The sequence below is a fragment of the Cavia porcellus genome, unplaced genomic scaffold (genome assembly GCF_034190915.1).
Source record: "Cavia porcellus strain 051 isolate PalLab524CR breed Dunkin Hartley unplaced genomic scaffold, mCavPor4.1 scaffold_6, whole genome shotgun sequence".
NCBI classification, from domain to species: Eukaryota; Metazoa; Chordata; class Mammalia; order Rodentia; family Caviidae; genus Cavia; species Cavia porcellus.
In genome coordinates this window covers 102,623,771-102,640,719 of record NW_026947489.1, presented here as the reverse complement: position 1 = coordinate 102,640,719, position 16,949 = coordinate 102,623,771, and the positions used below count along the sequence as shown (strand labels likewise).

Here is a 16,949-nt window from a genome sequence, read left to right as displayed (position 1 = left end):
AAACTTGCAGTACACACGTGCAAGAAGAGACATTTTTGCTTAGAAGATGAGAATACCTTTGGCCAAACTCAGATTTGCAATGGCTACTTGTATCAACCTCCAGTGTCCCTGTTTTCTCTGCCTTTCTAGGTGACTTTGGCTAATCCTGTTCATCCACATCTGACCACCTGCTGGGAAAAGCAGTCTGGAAGCTGGCCCCTGCTCACATAGGTTTGGAGTTTATGGTTTCTCTGGAATCACCATGGCATCAGTGTCCTCCTAGTGGCCAAGAAGCAACCACAGCTTGCAATGGGTCAGAGTATGGGACATCAGGAAGACTGGGTCCTTGGATGATTCTGGTGAGGTAGAGGGGACTGATGAGCACTTTATGGTGCAGTGTGTTTCCATGGTGATGGCAGGATCTGAAGCCTCAGGTAAGAGCTGGGCATCGACAATTTAGGTCTTTTGTGACCTCTGAATTTACAATCTTGAGAAGCTGAGAGGCAAGAGGCTACTGGTCATTTTTCTTGTGATGCTTTCCCCAAACTTGCTTGGGGACTGTCATGGAAGGATAGATTCCTTCTTATAGACTGGCTCCCCCAAAAGAGAGGCTGAAAGGGAACAAGGAGGTCCAAGGGTCTGTGTCCTTTAGAATCCTAGGATGCTAATGTTCAGAGGTACATAGAGAACACTAAACTGGTCTCTCAGCAAGGACTTTTCCCACTTCTGGGCTACTGTTGTGTGCATTCTGTTTTTTACTGAGGCCAGTCTTGAACTTAGACAACATGCTATGAAAGGAAAGGCCTCCATTCTTCAAGTTTTTATCCTGGAATATCGAAGATCTGAGGCGGGGGATACCATCCAAGTGAGGAGCCAGAAAGGTGGCAGCTGGCGTAAACTCAGTTTCACTGTTGATTATCTGTGTGAGTGAGACAAGTCACTTCCTGCCTTTCTGTTTTTGCTTCTGTAACATGAGTGGTCTCAAGAGCTTCACTATTATAGATACAAATGTTATATGCTCAGACTGTAAGTTAGCAAAATCCAGGTGAGATATCCAAAAATCAATCAGGGACCATTTAAAATATCTTAAGGACTGTGGATACTTGGAATATTAGGAGAATGAAAAAGTGTGTCATGCTTAAAGAATTGTAACCTTAGACAGAAATTACATTTATATATCTCAGACTTGCTTCTGTCCTAGGATGATATTAACTTATTCCATTGAACAGATGCAGAAACTGAGGCTCACAAACATTAAGATGCTTGCCTGGAAAGAGGTCTGAATCCAAAGCAGGTCTGTCTCTAGACCCCATTATCTACTCTCATTGTCTTGCTGCCTCTCATTGAAACTACTGCCTCGCTCAAAGTACAGTGAGCTCAAGAAGGTTGTTTCTCAGAACTTCTCTGAGGTGGCTCTGTAAGCCTTTGGTCCAGGCTGCACACAGGTGGCTAGTAGAAACTCATGCACCTCAGCTGGGAGAATAGTGGCTGCTGGTTATGTTACTTTGCAATCTTAAGCAAACTGCTTTTGTTTTATTAAGTGGATTATACAGGTTAGGAGCTGGATTGTTTAGGGCAACAAAGGAGAGACGAGTACCTCGTCAAGGGACTGCAAATGTTTCAGCTGTGAAAACAAAAGCTCTCTCGGAGGTCTGGAAACCAGCGCATAGTCTGCAGGTCTACTACGAATTTCCACACAGGCAGGCAAGAGGTTTGTTCCCTCCTTTTCCCTTCCTCACTGCATCTTTTTCTGGTTTTGCTCTCTGCTTGCATCTAAATGGAACCCCTGAGAAGCTGGCTGCTTACCACTCCATAGGCAATGATGTCGGAATACATCCGCATCTCTGGATACACACTGACCAGGTACCACCGGAAGGTTTTGCATTGCAGCTGCTTCCTTAGAGCCTTTCTTGCAGTGATGTCCCCAATGTCGATTCCTGAGTCCTGCACAGAGAAACAGAGGCACAGATGCAGCCTTGCCCCAAGCCCCGCCTTGCTGTGAGCCACGCCCCCAAACAAGATTTGCAGAGACTCTGCTGGAGTAACTGTGGGAAGTTAACTTATGCATTCTCCCACATAGACCATTCTCAACCCTGTAAGAATCCTTATTTAGAACCTGCCAGCATCAATGGGTACTACCATCAAGTACCATTGGAAGTAAGGGTGCAAATCCTTAGCCTTTATATGACTAAAATTTAACACAATCAGTTTATACAGGGCACCATTTGCAGAGTCTGTCTCAGGATGGCTTCTGTCATTTTCTAAAATTCTGGGTTCTACAGGGAAAACCCTTTCTACTGAACCCAGGATTGGAGCACCATTTTTCTCTCTCCTTATGATTTATTAAATCATGAGATATATAATACATCAGGTATACATCTCTACGAACTTCCAGAGCTGGCGCTTTGCTCAGGATGTATATCTGTATATCACCTCCCTGTTTATTAACCGGCGTTTGCTTTTTTATTTTAATGGCTCAGCTTATCTGAACTATGTACTTACTGTCAATTGCATCAAGCCCTTTTTCAGCATAAACTGAGAAACATACAGATCTCAGACAAGGTCACTTTGGCTCTTATTAGAAAACAGTGAACATATCTTCTTTTGCCAAATATTTCATGCAGTGAATAGAATAACTTCCTTTCCTAACATACATATCTACACAGAAGCTTTGAATGTGACTTTAGAGCTTATTTAAAGATATAATTAGTTTGAGATCTCAAGATAAAATCATCCTGGGTTTAGAGTGAGCTGAAAATCCAATGATGAGTATCTTTATAAGAGAATGGAGAAGAAGATTTGAATGCACAGAGACACAGAATACAGCCAGGGATGGACTGATGCATCCACAAACCAAGAATGCCAGCAGCCACCAGCAGTGGGAGAGGGAAGGAAGCATTACTCTCAAAAGCCATTGAAGGCAGGATGGCCTTGCTGGCACTTTGATTTTAGATTTCTGGCTTTTAGAACTGTGAGAGAATAAATTTCTATTTTTGAGCCACCAAATTTGTGGTAATTTGTTTTTGCAGCCCTAAGAAACTCCTGAAATTACCCACAGCCAAAATCGGCTAGTATTCCTGCCACAAAATACCTTGCAACCAAACCCGAAGAAAAGCCAGCACCTAAGGGCCACTTGGGCATCACTGGCCTTTATGCTGTCTTGGGCAGAGGAAATCGCAGCTGCTCTAGAATACTGAGTCTTCCCTAAGAAAATACTGACTCCTTGCTGCAAGCTGACTTTCTGTGTCCTGATACACAAAGTGATTTTCAATGAAACAAGCAGGATGCAAGAACCCCAGGATGCTTTAGTTTCTTACAAACTTGGGACTGAACATAGTAAGGAGCAGGTAAGAAGCCCAGCTCTGCACCACACTCCGCATCACAGGGGACAGGTAGAGGATGATCCCCCAGGAGGCATGTCAGAAAGCCAGGGAGAGAATGCACAGGGCATAAGAAACAGCAAAAATAATCAATGTTAACACTTATCTAGGTGCTGAGCACAAATCAAAATCTCAACCTATTTTAATGTATTTGATTTCCCAGGCAATCATCTAGGCAGGACTGGAGCTCTGCATTTGCAGTAGAATGCTATAGAAGAAAGGTAAAGTAAATGAGTAACACACAGATGTGCCTGCAATAGAAGAGGAAACACTGGCGCAGCATCATAGAGAGGGCAGCTGGGATGTCTCCTGGGGACAACATGGGGAGAGGGGGCAGCCAGCTTCCTCTTTTTCTATCTCTGTCTCCTCGTCTTTACCAAGTACCTCTCTGTTTTGGGTAAGGCTCTGCCCTAAGCACTGTGTATACAAGCAGGACTAACATGGTCTGTGCCCAAAAGGAGTCTGAGAGACACAGACAATAAAAAGACTGCATACATAGTGTGAGGCACAGAAGGAAGAGGAGAGTGTGAGGAGGAACAGGAAAGGGCCCTCATCCTGCTTACTGTGGGATGCTGGCAGGGAAGAGCAGACAGAAGGGCAGCAGTCAAAGAGGGGTGCCTGGCACAGGGATGCTTGAGGTGAGTCTGGAATGATAAGCAGAGCTGGCTAGATTAGTGTTACCCAACCTTGGCTACCCTGCACCATCACCTGGAGAACTTTCTTCTGGTTCCAGCACCTCTACAGACTCACTGACCTGAATCTTTCAGGGTGAGGCCCAGATCAACATTTTTCACAAGCTCCCAAAGTGATGCTGATACAATTGCTCTGCAGATTGGCTTTCTAGGAACTATTGACCAAGGGAGAAAGGGAATACACACATAAACAGAGTGAAGTCATCCGTGAATGAGCTCTGAGCATGTGTTCCGCTTTGTGCTATGCACGACACAAATTTAGATAACACAATCTGTTCTCTGGGAGTCCATGGCTTTTTGCAACAGTTTTCAGCTCTAGATGAATATCAAAGTCCCCAGAAGAACTCTCCGAAATTAGATTTTGGAAGCCTCTTCCAAACCAATTAAATCATATTCTCTAGGGGTGGAACCTAAGTGATTTTAAAGTCCAGCAAGAATTGAGAGTCACTCGTCTACTGAGAGACAGACAGACAGACAGACAGACAGAGAGAGAGAGAGAGAGAGAGAGATGTGAGACAGGCTGAGCATGCAATGCTAGAGGTATGCACAGGAAAGAGCACTTTCCTAGCCAGGGCTGGATGCCCAGAGGAAGGGGCACCAGGGCTGAGTCTGCAAGGATAGAGAAGATCTGTAGGGGTAGGGACAGGGAAAGCGGTGGATGATGAGACTCCTAAATAGCCAGAAGAGAGTGAGCAAGCACAGAGGTGAGAAAGGGCATGGTGAAATCAGGGATCTGTGGCAGTTCTCATAACCCAGTGGTCTATGTGGATCTCAAAACAAGGTGTCAGGAGGAGTGAGGCTGGGGATACAGACAGAATGGAGGGCGCGAGGACTTCAGGTGCAAAGTGAACACTGCACTTGGCACTTGACTTTGTACCTAGTGGAGAAATGTTAGAGCTTTTAAACAGGGCAAATTTACGGATCCTGTGAATTTTTAAAAAGGTAACTTTGGGTAGAGTGAAGGATAGATTTCAAGGGGGAGCCAGGGGATAGATTATGGAGCCTGTGGTGCAAGGCCAGGCAGAGCCTGAACTCAGATGTGAGAGGAGGAGGGAGTGCAAAGGGGAGTTGGTGGTTGCTGGGTTGAGATTGAGGGGAAAGCAGATAAAAGGGTCAGTTTCAAGCTCATTTGTGTGGGCAGATGGTGGCACCAGGAAGTGAGGCAGAGGATGAGAGGACAAGGTTTGAGGGAATGAGATGTGCTCAGTTAGGTCAGGTTTATTCTGAGTGCCTTTGGAAACACCAAAAAAAGATGTCCAGCTGACAGGTGGCAATGGAAGTTTGAGAGTTTGCAAGTGATACTAATTAGGAATTTGTCAACATACGAGTGGTAGTCAAGTCCAAGAGCAGATGCGATTACCCAAAGAAGTGGTGCATAGTGAGAGCTGTTGGCCAAGGATACATTTCTGGCAACCAGCAGAGGTGAGAGAACCATACGGATGAAGGACTGATTAGAGAGCCACGAGGAGATTGGAGAGTGTGGAATCATGGAGCCAAGGGACTGAGTGGAGTTTTAATAAAAAGGTGGACTCTTCTAGGTGAGCATCTGTAAGAGGTTTGTTAGGCAGTTAGGAGGTCCGTGCTGGCCTTGGCAAAGGCCATACCTGATGGCATACTGAGAAATGAGTGCAGGTGAAAATCTGTTGACTCTTCGCAGGGGCTTCAGAGGAGGAAGTTTGGACACAGAAATTAACAGTAGAGTTTTGGTTTTTTTTTTTTTTTTTTTTGAAACACACAGACTCTTTCCTTTTCCACCAAGGGCTTTATCTGGGCATTGCCACCTCTCATCTTCTCACTTCTCCCCACCCACTTGATTGGCCTGAAGTATCTCCTGGAAGGGTCACAGGCAGACACTGAATTTCATTATTTTTCAATCACTTTTACTCCTGTAGTTCTCTACCATTCACTGGGTTGTCACCTATTTCAGTATCTGTGGCTATGATGGGGAAGAGGGTTAAGTCTGCATCCTTGGGGGACAGAGAGCTGGGGATGGGCCCTGGAGGTCTGTAGTGCTCCCCAATGAGCTCCTGGGGAGTTTTCAAATGTTTTTAACAGTTTCTGCCACTAGGGGACACACACCCCGGGCTAGTGCCCTAAGCAGAGTTCTGTGATCCAGTGCCTGAAAGGCACACAAACACAGTGGTTTCCCTAGAAACACTTTTACTGTTCGGGATGCAATCTCAGGGCTGCGTCATAGGGTGGACTGCGCTCTGCCTGACCTTCCTTGGCTCCTCATTTTTCCTGCCAGCTAATGAAATCTCACTCATTACAGAGTCTGAATCCAAACTCAAGTTCCCTTCCCCAGTGTGTAGTTCTAGACTAGAGACAGGCTACTGAAAGCTCTCACCCAAGTCTCAGCCTACTTTCTAACAATTTAGCCAGAGAAACATTAGCTTGGTGGAAAGTTCCAGGAATAGGGCTGCTTGTGAAAACTTTGGGCAATGATTGATCTTTGAAAGACAGCTGAGGCTTTTTCTAAAAGACTCCCAATGGGATGCCACAGCCTGGGAGGAAAATAGAGTTCATGCTGTCAACAGCTCTGTCACACAGAATGCAACGTAAGCAATGAACTCCAGGCCAAAAGCTGGTATGGAGGTCGACATCCTGTGGCTGGCATCTGTTGGGTTCTTCCAACTCAGTATCTAAGGTCATATCCATGTGACACATGGCAAGGCTGAACAAAACTATGAGTGAAGCATTGCTTTTTCTCTGATGCTTCTTAATCATAGGTGACTAGAGAGACAGAAGACAGTGGCAGACAGTAAAGTTCTGTGATGAGGTCAGAAACATCCTAAAAATATTCAGAATAGTTTCCTTTTCCTTTTAAGAATCCCGAGGGAGTGTTTCCAATCCCCATCCATATGGCTAAATAAATCCTATATGGATATTCCTTAATGCCCTGGCCTGAGGTTAAATGGAGAAGCTTAAATCTAGTCTACAGAGAGATTAAGGTGCATTCTGTGAATTGTTTCTTGTTATCAGGATATTTTTAAACCTGGGCCTGGGCCATGAACACCCAATGTCAGAGAAGCTGAGGACCAGGAGCAGGAAAGAAATGTGGATCTGTGTGGCCAATTTTCATTTTAAAATGAGGTTACAGAGGCTGAGAGAGATTAAGTTCTCTGTAAAGCACACTGATCAGGTGCAGATAGGGGAAAGAAAAGGCTCGGAGCCTCAAAATCAGCCCTTTTCTTGTCTAGAGCATTCTTGTGGTTGCCAGTCCCTTCTAGCATGGCAATCCAGACTCTGATCCACGGGAAGAGGAACCTATTTCCATTAATTTTTTCCCCACCCATTAAACCCAAAGAAACTCAGCCCCACTGGTCTCCCCTACCTCCTGGGGTATGTTCCAGGCCATGTAGACATGGCTTTTAAACTCATCCATCCAGACTTCAGCCACCCTGAGGGCATTCCTGCGGACATGCGCCGTGAGGTCCTCAGTGTAGGGCTTGTGGGCTCGCTCTATGTGGGCAATCCTCGAGCAGGGCAGGACCTCCACACTGCCGCCACACTGCCACACCTGCAGAAGACAAGGGGTCTCTTGTCAGTGCCAGATTAGACTATCTCTAAACCACCATGCAAGGGGAGTGCAGAGAAATCCATCCTATTTCACCTTGGCTCTCCATACAGTACACCAGGGAATGCCCTGATATCTCCCTCACAACAGTGTGATTATGGGGTTGTTAATTTATGGTTTCATTCTCATTGTGTGGATTTATTTGCAAAGAATTAATGTATCTTCTCCCTCTAACCCTGAGCTCTTCCTGGCCAAAGAAGAGACCGGACCTTTGGCCACCAAAGATCTAGGTTCTCTGCCTTTGAGGAGAAGCTAACAAAACCCTTGATGATGATCTCTACAGAAGTCCTTAACATAAGGCACTAGCAGGGGCTCCCAGCAGAGATGTCCATCTTTAAATGGATGTTGGAGCCTTAGACCAAGATTAGTGATCACTACAGAGAAAGAGCCAGACACCCTTCTCCTTCTCCATCCTTCCTGCATAAACTGAAAAGGGAATGGAATTAAACTTCTCACCAATCTTGGTAAATCTGGATGCAATTTGCTTTTGAAAGATGAAGGAAATTGACATTGCATTGTGCATGTCCATGAGTGGCAATTCTAAGCATCAATTGTGAGTGTCTTAAAGCTTATACCACTTTGATCCTTCCATGATCCTAACATGAACATACACACTCTTTTGTGCCTCCAGGTTTTTCCCATTCTGTTGGTAATCTTAGAATGCCCTCCCAATTCTTTCACCAGCTGAAAAAAAATCACTCCTCAAAACCTTGATCACATGGTCCCACACACTGTGAGATCTTTGCTCAGTTCTCAGGGCAGAGCCAATTTATCCCTCCTCTGAACTCTGTAGCTCTACATATCGTAGCTCATCAAGTCACCTCCCTCACACACTGTGTGTCAGAACCTGTATCTCATTCACTTCTTATTTCTAATGCCGCACACGAAGCCAGGTAGTAGCAGGTACTATGTAAATTCTTGTGGAAAAAATAAACAAATAAATAAGGGATTAACGCTTAGTCATTCAATCAATACAGAAATGGTGGATGCTTGGTAAGTATGAGCTGAATCTGATATATCTGGTCAGAACTGATGTATAAGGCTTCTGAAGGACAGAGATCTTTTGTGGACCAGAGTGGTCACTTGCCACATGCTGTACATTTGACAGTTTGGTGGATAATTTCACATGAATAGCTTGGACCTACCAACAATAAGAAGACTGGGTCCAGGGGAGACTTGGGTTTAATTTAATCTCTCAGCGATAGTTAGCAAAACAATGCCTTCTCTTCTACCAATCCACATCATACCAGTGGTTCCCTATAGAGTATGGGGAGTTGGAAGTAAATTTGCTGATTTACCTCAGGTTGTCTTACAGTGAGGGCCAATAGAAAGGAAAAAAATATTATTGTTAAACGTCTGCTGTTTACCAGGCACTAGACCTGTGCATATGGGAAGGAAGTAAAATATGGAGGTAATGAACACAGGGTTTGCAACCCAGATGCTGTGAGTTCAAATCCTGGTTCTGTTTCATTTTATCTATACGACTTTGAACAAGTTCTCATTTGTGTTTCCATTTTTTCCCCATAGGGATAATAATAATTTCTATCTCAAAGATTTCACACATAGTGACTGGTTTATTACAGGCATTTGGTCAATCTTAGCTATGACTAAACAAATTATACAGTGGAACCCTCAGAATAACTCTCTGAGATAGATGTTATTATCTCCAGTTCCAAGTGGAGAAACAGACTGAATGTCCTTTGTCCAAGATCACACAGCTGCTATCTCAGACAAAAGGACCTGTCTGATCCCTAGAAAAGCTCAAGGCAGAGCCAATGTTCCCACATGGTGACCAGGCTATGGACCTTCCTTTCTGGGACTCACATCTGCTGGGGGCTGTGCTGGCTTCCAGCTTGCTTTTCTCAGATTGTCAATGAAAGTCTGTAAGTACTGTGAATAAATTATCAATGGCACAAAGAGTAGGGGCAAATAGGACTCTTGCAATTGGAAGAAGAAATTCTATTACTCAACATATTTCAGCAACACAACACAGAACATGATTTGTACCAAAACTTTCTTGTCATGGGCCCTGTGTCTCGGAGGTCCCGTTTCTCACCATTTCACCTAGAGTGGGCATGTGGGAGCACGTGCCTTTATGCTAGTCAGGATGGCGTGGTGGCAACTCTCATAAAGCTCTGAGACACAGTAAAAGGAGCAAAAGAGCTCACTGTCTAGTTCTTGAATTCACTTCTCTTTTCCCATCCCTGAGGCTACTTCCCTTGTCTGGGTCATGGTCATCTTTCATGGACTCTGCAAATACCTCCAACAAACTGAGCCCTCTGCCCCATCTTCTTCTTCCAGTCTCCCCTGCAAGATTGCTGTCAGAGTGATCTTTGGAAGGTGTAAACTGGATCGCACTCCTCCCCAGCACCACGCCTTCCAGCATATCCCTTGATTTGGGTATGGCCTCATCCATGCCTCCTGCCTTATGCTTCTCTTCTCCAATGTACTCTGTGCTGTAGCCATGCTGAATTCTCCCCCTTCACTTGCTTTTTCTTTCTTTCTTTGTGTTTTTTTTTTTTTTGGTCTTTTTCTTTTTTATCGGTACCAAGGATTGAACTCATGACCACACATTTGCAAGGCAAGCGCTTATGCCGCTGAGCTAAATCCCCAGCCCCCACTTGCTTTTTCTTAAACTGTTGTTCTACACGTAGGATGATACACCCCACCCAACTGTGTTTCTTTGACTCATTGTTTGAGTGTTAGTCCACTGTCACCAAGTGTGCCCTTCAGCCAGGTCACCCGGTCATGCTCAGTGGTCCCTTACTCATTTTTTCCTGACCTAGCACAATTGGAAGTTTGTTTAATCACCTTTCCTCTTCCAAAATGTCATCTAAATTCTTTATCACATTCTCCTGTAGACATGTGCTAAATGATTCCCAGGAGGGGTTGTGGGTTTCCAGGGAGGTGAGGTATCTGGACAGATGGGAATATTGTGTTTAAGAGTACAGCTTTGGGGTCAGTGGGACCTAGATTCAAATTTTTATTTGCCTCCCCCAAGGCTCCACTCCACCCAGTGGAAGAAGGTGATGCAGTGCAGGCAGGTGTTTAACCCCGTGCCCGCCTCAGTGTGTATATGTGGATGGAAGTCAAGAAAGTGAAAGCATTACACATGTAGGACAGGACATCTCAGCCAGTTCTGGTCCAGTTGTGTACTCACAGGTGATTTTTAACTCTAGCCTAAGAGGCTTGCACAACAGAGGCTGGGGATGTGGCTCAGTGGCAGAGCTCTTACTTTATATGTATAAGGCCCTGAGTTTGATCCTCAACACACACACACACACACACAAAGTTGTATTGAATAGATCCCTGCTGCAGTTCCTATAACACTGTGTGCCTTCTCTGTGCCTGTGATTATTTTAAAACAATCACTACAATTGCTGTTACTTGGCATCTGCTGCATACTCACTTTTCAGGGCAAACAGTCTGCAGAAGACATGTTACATGTGCTCCTGCCTCAGAGGTATACTCAGAGATTCTGAGTACAGAGGTCACCTGCAGTCTTCTTCATTCTGCACAAACAAACTCAGCCATGGACAGAGAGAAGCACTTGCCTTAGACATAACAGATGTGTTCTTGGTGGCATCTGGGCTTTGGAGCAGAAGTGGATATGACATGGTATCCACCATTTCTGAGCCTGTCAATCACACAGACGTCAACTAGAAAGGGCTGATATCTGGGTGATGTAGCTCCACTGATGAGGCTTGGTCCAAAGAAAACCCCCAAAATCCTCACAGCTGATCTCAGACTCAATCTGGGATGATAGGCAAGAGATAGAAAAGAAAATTGTGGGCGTCTATATAGTGTGGAAGACGACACTATGAAGCTTCCATGGAGGGTTAGGAGGGGACAAGGAAGCAAGAAAAATGGAGCTGGCCCTGGCATATGAAATGGCCAATTTATAATGGATGCAAGATGGCCATACCTCAGCCCAATGGAGGACGTGGACAGGAAAGACTCAGCCCGTGTCAGAGAAGCAGGGCCACTGCAGAGAGTAGAGGTGTGGCTCGAATGCTTATGAGCTTTCCAGGAGGAACATTAAGCGGAGAGAGGGCAGGGTACATGGGTACCAAGTGAATGGCTGAGAAATAAAGGTCAAGAAGTAGATCATAAGGAGAGGGCATGTAGTGAGTCTTATAGGCACTAGCAGCACCAGGTGGCTATCAGCCCAAGACTGGATTCTGTCATTTCCGCACAGGCACAGAGCAGTGTGCTTCTCAACCACACCAAGCTCTTTCCCGTCTCTGTGCTTTTGCATCTGCTAGTCCAGCCCATCTTCCTGGAATAATCGCACCCACCTGTTACCTCACTCAAATACTGATGTCTGTCTACTCAGTCTAGGTTAGGCAGCCTCTGAATACCATATCTTTTTTCTTCATGACACTTATTTAAAATATTTTCTGTACTTATTCTTTAATCCCTTCCACCCTTCCACCTTTTATCTCCTTATAACATTTATTTCCTTCTTTAGTGCTGGGACTTCACACTGCCTCACTGAACCAAACTTTAAGTACAATGAAAATGGGGATTATCACAGTCTATGTCAGCCTCTGGCACTTAGAATATATTCTATAACTATTATTTGAATGTGTGAATTTGAGATTCCTGGGCTAATAATGACAATAGATACACAATTTTTAACAAGCTCTGTGGGATGCCCTAATAACAGCCATAAACATAAAATGTGGCCAGATTTTACTAAACACAGTGGCTTCCTTCAGGGCTACATGGTTCTTCAGCAAAGCTCTGACATTTAAGTGCATACTGCCGCAACAAAAGACAGTTATGTTGGCTGCAAAGCATAAATTAATATTGTAAAACCCAGAAAGGCATCAAATGAGCATGACCCACAGGAGACAACTTGGTCTTAGGGAACCAGAAAATCACTATAGAGGATGTCTCTAATCTGGAAAATGCTTGGATATACATACAGAAGTACAAATGGGCTGATTCCCCAGATGTGACCCAGACCTAAAGTAAACTGCAGATGCTAATACCAGGGTACAGGCAAATCCCTTTACTGGCAGTTCTGAAATGGCCTATCGTACCCTTCTAGAACTGCAAGGAAACATGTGGATCTTGGGACTGGTGAAGACAGTTTGACTTTTGGCTGCCTCTTAACTTTTGATTTGGACTTGTCTTTGATGTCACTTGCATTTTATAGTAATAATGACTCCCTGTGAGGTTTAAGGAAGGCTCATTATGAAAAGCTCTCACCAGCAAAGACAGGCACATGGTGGGTGCTCAGGAGATTGGATCTCTTTTTCCCCTTCTCAGGACAGAGAGTTAATGGTACTAGGTTGGGGTCATGTGTATGTACCACTTATAAGTCTCCCTGCAAGCCTCAGTTTCCCCTGGCTGCCAAATGAGGGAGCTGAACTTAATTATGCTTTAGATCCCTTCTACTCTTTATACTTTGTGAATCTGAGTCTCGTTATCAGTACTTCAAATAATTCCCAGTACTTGAGACACAACCAATAGGTTGAGTACAGTTGGGACATACTGCAAGGCGACAGGATGACCACTCCATCGTCTATGACAGAAGTAGCAAAGGAATTTACACCCTTATGTTAAGTCTATTCATGTAAATATTCTTTTATGTTGAGATGAATTCTGAGACTCTCTCTAGGTTCAAAGAAAAAGCATGGCATTATTTATTAGTTATGGGCAAGGAATTAGGGATGGTAATTAGGGGTGGTAATAACTCAGTCTTATACTTCATAGCCAACAACAGAATATCATCTCAAATCCCTTCCACCTTTTATCTCCTTATAACATTTATTTCCTTCTTTAGTGCTGGGACTTCACACTGAGTTATATTCTCAGTCTTTTAATATTTTTATTTTTATTTTATGACAAGGTTCCACTAGGTCTATAAGTTGCCCAGCTACATTCAAACTTGAGATCCTCCTGAATCCACATCTCGGAATGCTGGGATTTAGGAATGTGCCACTGTGCCCAGCTATATCCTAATGGCTTTTAATGAGCGCTTTGCTCTTAGAAAACTATTTCTCCTGTTCTCTTAGTTTAGAAAGCCTCCTTCCTACTCCATCCATCCAAAGCCAGTCTGGCTCAGTTCCTCCAAGCTCTTGGAACACATTATTTGTACCACTCATGTGGTCCTGATTTCTTGGCTCATGTGGTTAATTATCTTTTTATGCGTAGCTGTCTTGCCTGGCTTGGCTGTGAGGTGCTGAGACAGGAGTGGAAAACCAGAACTGGGAAGGTGGGAACAGGAAGACAAGATGGATCTAGCTAAGGCTCAGGCCTGGGACAGCTAGAAGAGAACCAAAAAATTCATTTCCAGAGTGGTGGCGTGGCAGAAGATGTAGGCAGACAAACATATGGACAGCCTGAGCAGGGCGCTTACTCCTGGGGCATTATTTCATTTTGCATCCTTGGTGTTTTGATCAACACACTGGGATTCTGGTTCTGTATAAGAATGAGAGGGAGATAGGTAAAACTGGACAAGATCAACACAAAAGTCAGAGTCCACCAGCAAGCCAGCGTCAAGGGCATGAGGCAGAAAAGGGACAGGGATGGAGACAATGTCAAGCAGAAACAACTTTTATGGGGAATGTATTTCAGTCCTACATTTGCAACCTTCAGCATCCAAAGATCACTCTCCTTAACAAGATCTGCAAATCTCTGAGAGCAGGCTCTTGTATTCCCTGCAGCCTCTTACCTTCTACTGCCCAGTTGCAACAACTTCTCTTAGCCCTTGGGGTATACCGTTTTCATGGATCTCTGTCCCCTCCTCCTCCCATCACCTTTACTAGAACTCCAGTACACATGCACCACATACTTCGTTAATTACTACCTGATATCTTGGCTACTCTGATTTTGGTTGAATCCCTTGTACTTATGCTTGCACAGCAAGTGTAACTCTGTGTGTGTGTGTGTGTGTGTGTGTGTGTGTGTGAGAGAGAGAGAGAGAGAGAGAGAGAGAGACAGACAGACAGACAGACAGATACAGAAAGAGATAGACAGAGAGAGCAATAGCTCAATGATACACAAGACAAATGCAAATACTACCTCCACTTAAGTCACTTAAGGAACAGGGCTTTGGGGATTTCTTAGAAACCTCTGTGTGCTTCTCCTCACTCTCAAGGGAAACCTATTGTCTTGAATTTCCTTGCCATCAACCTAAATTACAAATTGCTTAGTTTTACCTGGTTTTTACCCTATATAAATGGAGCCATAATTTGTGCCTTCTGCAACTTGCTACTTGTCTCATTTATTTTTCTCACCCTCGTGTTCCCTTGTATAAATATACAGCAGATGATTTATGCATTCTCCTGCTAGTTGACAGGCATGTTTCCAATATTACAAATGGCATTCCTTGGACTATTCTCCTATGTATCTCTTGGGACCCAAAAGTGAGCTGTGCTCCAGGTATTTACATCACAATAACGTTTCTGGAGCATAGGTTAGACATGCATTCAGCTTCCCCTTGGACACTAAAAGTCTTCCAAGTTGTGTAAATCAAGTTACACCCTGCATCCAGCACTCATATGCTTCATACCTTTGCCAGCTTTTGACATTAACCATTTGATTCCATTTTAGCTCATTTAATAGGCATGAAACTCTCTCTCATCACAGTTCTAATTTGCAACCCCACCCCACCCCCATTACTAGTGAGATGCATTTTTCCCCCTGTGACTGGCCCACAATAGCTACTCTGGAAGAAGGTTCATGGCTGCCTTGCTGTCACTGATGAAGCTCCAGTACTTTTTCAGAACCTGGCACATGAGAGGAGCTCAAAAATACTTGCTGCACAGATGAAACAGTAAGGCTGGGCCTTAGTTCTGAGTTATTTCTAATGTACTTTCCTTGGTGCTCCCCAAGTTTCCAAAGGAAGCTACTTAGTAATTTTAAAGTGAAAGAAAATATTTTTAAGATCTGAAAATGCTTACTCTTCTATCAGGCTCCACAGAAAAACATTCCCTGGGGATATAGTTCCTTTAGACTCTGCTTGCAAAGAACACTTCCGAAGTGTCCTCTTGACCAAACTGCTCCTCGGGAAACATAATGCTTTTTTCTTGGAAGTTGTCCCTGAATGGGGCTGAAACACTTTGGTCACTCCCAAGAAACACTTGAAGCAGCTCCTGGTTTGAAAGAAACCTTTCATAGCTATCACAAGGCAGCAGAGGAATTTGTCTGGCAGAATTCCAAGGACAGACAAACTGGCTAGAAGGTCTTGGAGGCTTTCATGAAGAAAGATTTAAAAGGCTGTTTTGTTGGGATTTGGAATGTGAAAACAGCTGCTTACCCACAGGAAACCCAGAAGTCAGAGGACAGTGGCAAAGGTGCCACTGTGGTAAACTGGCTCATTGCAGAATGAGGACCCTACTTTTCCTTAGACCCCAATGCTCTGCCCTAGAGTTTGGGCCAAAGGATCCCAGAAAAGCAAGATTGATGAAGATTGCTTTGTCAGTGTGTGATCGCTGACAGCAAAAGGCAGCTCTGATGGTTCTGAGCAAGAGGAGATTATTCACGGTTATCTCAACTCTTATCTTTGGAAAAGAAGAAATCAGCCCCTCACCTGCTAATGCTGGGGTGCCTTCAAGGGCAGGCAGAGGGTCCTGATGTTCTTCAGTATCTGGGTGTCCTTCTGCACCTTTTGGAACCCAATGAGATGAAAAGAGGACATGATGCCTGCCACTTCCTCAACAAGGTGGGAAAGTACCTGGAACTGTTTTCTCTATGCTTTCTTCTATCACCCACACCTCCCACTAGTACCAGAGTGAGCTGGTTAGGGAGGCCAGGGCTACGGCCACACCTTCACCCAGGTCAGCGGACCTCACCCCTAGATGGTGCTGACCCCTAGAACTTCCCATTGTGAGAGCTTGGGAAGGTGAACTAGTCCAACTCCAAATATTTCTATAGACTAAAATTCTGAAGAAGACTCAAGCTTGGAGAAAAAGTATCTGCCAGGTTCCAACTCCGGTCCCTCTGATACAAGTGTTCCGGCCCCCATTACTATCATGGGTTCTGCTAGGGAATAATAATGAACTTGAACATCACAGGGATCTGGGGAGCGATTTTCTAAAATCCAAACTTCTGAGAATTGTTTTCTCTACTAAGGGTCTGTCTATAACTCGATGTGGATGGAGTCTTCTGCAGTGGGTTAAATCCTTCAATTGCTGTGAGGTGCCTTCTCCTTGTGGACACACTTGCTCTAGCCAGCTCATACTCAGTTTGAACCCCTGGATTAGGTTTAATTTATACTTAGCTTTGTAAAGATGAACCACTTGCTTATTTAAAGTGTTTCCTTTTTTATATCTTTAATCAGTGACTGTTTCTTTCCTCTCTCTGAAG

The 16,949-nt window shown here is 44.4% G+C and overlaps 1 protein-coding gene across 2 annotated transcripts in view; it reads right to left on the bottom strand.

Moving 5' to 3' along the window:
• Positions 1–16,949, bottom strand: part of Galnt18 (polypeptide N-acetylgalactosaminyltransferase 18) — a 332,475-nt gene that overhangs the window by 48,428 nt on the left and 267,098 nt on the right. For both annotated transcript variants that reach the window (XM_063251907.1, XM_003465699.5), the window contains exons 7-8: positions 7,386–7,571; positions 1,786–1,923 (exon numbers count right to left, since the gene is read on the bottom strand). In XM_063251907.1, the coding sequence (XP_063107977.1) occupies positions 1,786–1,923; positions 7,386–7,571 (324 nt within the window). The remainder of the gene's footprint in view (positions 1–1,785; positions 1,924–7,385; positions 7,572–16,949) is intronic.